Source organism: Rhagoletis zephyria, unplaced genomic scaffold (genome assembly GCF_001687245.7).
Source record: "Rhagoletis zephyria isolate East Lansing unplaced genomic scaffold, Rhagoletis_zephyria_1.1 Rzeph_scaffold_03084, whole genome shotgun sequence".
Lineage (NCBI taxonomy): Eukaryota > Metazoa > Arthropoda > Insecta > Diptera > Tephritidae > Rhagoletis > Rhagoletis zephyria.
In genome coordinates this window covers 64437-68247 of record NW_016160168.1, presented here as the reverse complement: position 1 = coordinate 68247, position 3811 = coordinate 64437, and the positions used below count along the sequence as shown (strand labels likewise).

The 3811-nt window shown below is 33.4% G+C and overlaps 1 protein-coding gene across 1 annotated transcript in view; it reads right to left on the bottom strand.

Annotated features, from left to right (window-relative positions):
• Nucleotides 1-399: 399 nt before the first annotated feature.
• Nucleotides 400-3811, bottom strand: part of LOC108368354 (serum response factor homolog) — a 49731-nt gene continuing 46319 nt past the window's right edge. Inside the window, 3 exon segments of the mRNA XM_017623200.1 lie at nt 400-1458; nt 1540-1657; nt 1659-1958. Of these exon segments, the coding sequence (XP_017478689.1) occupies nt 1226-1458; nt 1540-1657; nt 1659-1958 (651 nt within the window). The 3' untranslated portion in view covers nt 400-1225.

Sequence of the window (3811 nt, the reverse complement as noted above, 5' to 3'; positions counted from 1 at the left end):
ATTTGCACGACACAAAATTCATAATCAATAGGAAAATAATGTCATAAAATAAATATCTAAGTTCTGAATAAGCCAAATTAGTTATGGACAATTGGAAATTGAGAATGTGGCAATTAAACTACATATTCATATTTGATGCGTTGGAAAAATTAATAATGAAGTGATGATGGATGCATGAGTAATATTAAAAGTGCAAATTGTTGCTAGTATATACAGAGTAGTATGTATAAAATATATTTATGTAGGTGCATGCAAAATATGATGAAAAAGGAACTTTTTTAAATAGAATGTATCTTAGAAAAAGATGTGTGAAATAACCAAAATTGGTTTGAAATTGGTCTTGATGGCACTATTAAGTAACTCACGTATATGAGTAATGTTCCATCATCTATGTATATATATTTTTGATAAGTAGGTATAAATATTTAGGTTTATTAAATTTGGCTTCGAAATACAAGAAGAAGAAGAAAGTAACAAAACTATTTAACAATAACTTTCATATTCAAGTTCCTGGCCTGTGGGTTGCTTGGGTTTCTTTGAGACGCTCGATTATCACGGAAAATAATTTAGGAACACTAATGTGCTGTATATGTACGTACGCAGTGAGGGTCAAAACATATGAAACTGAAACGAATATTTTCTAAAGTCTGGCCAATAACAAACGATTCGCCGTTCGGTGGCGGCATAAAATTGTAGCTCCCTCTTTTTGTTTTTTGTAACATAAGGGGCACACCACAAATTGGAGGAGAATTCGGCCAAATAAGAGTGTATGCACCAATATTATTTATTGGGATCTCATACTTGGCCCGCACAGTGGTCAATAAATGGGATTTTATGTTCATAATTCACTGGAGCCTTAATTTCTCAACCAATTTGATAAAAAAAAAATGTTTAATGAAAGCTAATAAAATTTGCAAGAGACTATGTAGTTAAGCCCAATTTTCGAATTTTTATTTGTTTATAGTTATTAAATTTTTTAGTGCAAAGTGCAGAAAAAGTGCCAGTGAAGTAGTTCCATATGTTTTGACCACCACTGTAAGCATATAAGTACATACACATATAGAGCAAGGTATTACACTTTTTTCTGCTTAGATAAAACTGAATTTACATTGTAATTAAATTATAAAAACTGCTTTAACTATCTCTCACACTTTGTTTTTCGTTTTTGTTTGTTTAATTTTTTTCGGCAAGCATCAAGTCTTTGTGTTGAATCAATATTTTGTATTCAATCAAGCTCTTGCTTTATCATTATAGCAGCTGAGTTTACAGCAGCATTATTGCTTGCTGTTGCAGCTTTCAAAGTTTGCTGCTGCTGTCGCTGCTCTGATTTTGTTTCTTTCAAACGCATATCCTTGGCCTCCAAAAGGCCAGCTCTTGCATGCACATCCTTCGTTGACTTCAATGTTTGCGCAGCGTTCGTCGATAAAGGTATCGAAATATACTGTTGTCCGCTGCCATCTGAAAGGTAAAAGCATTAATAAAAATTATAAACATTTAAAATAAATAATTCAATAAATTTCATTGTGTTTTATCACCCACCTTCTTCAGTATGCAATTGCAAGTGACCAGATTGTATTAGCTTTAAGAGCATATCCTGCGGCAGACTAGATAGCGTTGCAGCTGAATAGGTTAAGGCCTCAGCTGTTGTTGAAGGTGCTGGCTGTTGTTGGTTGTATTTCCTGCTGTGCATTCGTATTGTGTTTGGTTCTCGTTTCACCAACAGCTGATGAGCTGCTGCTTGGTGTCAAGTCCTCGGCGACGGCGGCATAGGCAATATTTTTGGCCGCATTCGCTGCAGCGACGGATGTAGTGGCCGCTGTTTGCTGCCTACTGCAATCCTGCGCACTCGCTTCGGATATTACGGCTTGACTTTTGGTTGCTTGTAAGGCGGGTCCCGGCGATTCGGCGTCGGATGAATCGTCTGATTCATTGCCAGAAGAGAGGGGTGATCTACCTTCCTGCAAGTAGGGAAGGGAGAAAAAAGAAAGTATTTATTATTTAGTATTTTATTTTATTTTAAATTAGAGAATTGAATTCGTTAATTATAACTTATTTTTATATTCGTAATTAAATATAAATATGTAGATATGTAGATATGTACCTACACAACAAATACACCTGCAACAAAATAGTAGTCCGGCATTTTGACCAGTTTTGACGATTGTTCTTTTGAATGTTTAATGTTCATTAAATCCAAATTCCAAACTTTGTGAAAATTAGAAAAATTAAAAAAAAAATCGTTTAAATTGCAAACTTTTTAATTGGAATTTCTAGAAATTTCTGGTTTGTAGATTTATGGCCCAATAACTAAACTTTAGTTTGAAGTTGTTAAGAAGATCCCTGGCCGAGTCGTGCATTTTTTCCACATTTTGGCAAGTTTTAATATATTATTATTTTTAGTTATTTAATTTTTGTTATTTTTTATAAGAATATAGTTCATTCTTTAACAAAATTTCCACGAACTTACGTAAAAATCTTGAGCTTTTATTAAGATTTCTAATACTAGGTTTACATATAAGAAGATTATCCTCATTTTCGAGCTTTACTCCCTAATCTGTATTTGGAAAAAGAGATTAGCCACAAAAAATTCCTCCCTCTAGAATTTGTAATTATAAAATAATCTCAAATTAAACTGATAACTTTTCGGTGTCTAACCTACTTAGTTGAATTGATTATTTTTGTGAGAAATGTCAAATGTGAAAGTAAACCAATATAAACAAATTAAAAAAAGTATGAGTATGCAGTTTTGTAGCTCATTGAATTCTAATAGAATAAAGAGTAGAAGTTTCAAATGACTAAAAATTACCGTTATTTTTTAGTTTTTTCCCCCATTTGCTTCCATGTGACGAATAAACCCAATTTATTTTCATATGAAAGAAAAACGTAATATCTTCGGCAAAAAATAAAGATCCTAAGAAAACAACGGTAATTTTGAGCCATTTGAAACTTGTGCTTTATTCAAATAGAATTCAATGGGCAGAAAATCTTTCTAAAATATCTCGAAATTTTTACGAAAGTTGATTTTTTTTTTAAATACATATTTTAAAGTTGGATTTACAGGGTTTTTGTCAAATAATTAACTATATTTTTATAAAAATAAAAAAAAAATTATATAGCAAAACTTGTAAATTTTGGTGCGGCTACATTGTTTTCGACCACTATATGAGTCGAACGTGAGCGGGTGTTGTCAAGAACTTAGCGGATGAACCCTCTAGGGTCCAACGGCTGAAGTTCTGATTCTGCTCAGGGGCACCGGTAGGGTTGGTTCCTGGGAAGTAAGGTTGACGTTCTGACCCCCCCGACTAAATTTATTGTCACCGAAATAACTAAGTACTGTGCTTCGGATAACATCAAATCTTTATTTTGAGAATAATGTCATTATTTGTCCTTTCAACGCCTAGTGGAAATTCGTTATCACGGACACCGGTAGGGTTGGTTCCTGGGAAGTTAGGTTGACGTTCTGACCCCCCCGACTAAATTTATTGTCACCGAAATAACTAAGTACTGTGCTTCGGATAACAGCAAATCTTTATTTTGAGAATAATGTCATTATTTGTCCTTTCAACGCTTAGTGGAAATTCGGTATTCGAATCAATAAAATAAGAAATCGCTCTAATCACTGCAATTTTTTGGCGCACCATCGTTCTCGTTTTATGCCACTATGTCTTAAACCACGATTTTGGATTTTATTTATTTTTTTCTCTAATTAAGTTACTAAAATACGAATAAATTAATACACTTTGATACAACTTAACCGCCATGCATGTATCTACTAATTACGCACGAAACCAAATGCCAACCCACAACGATC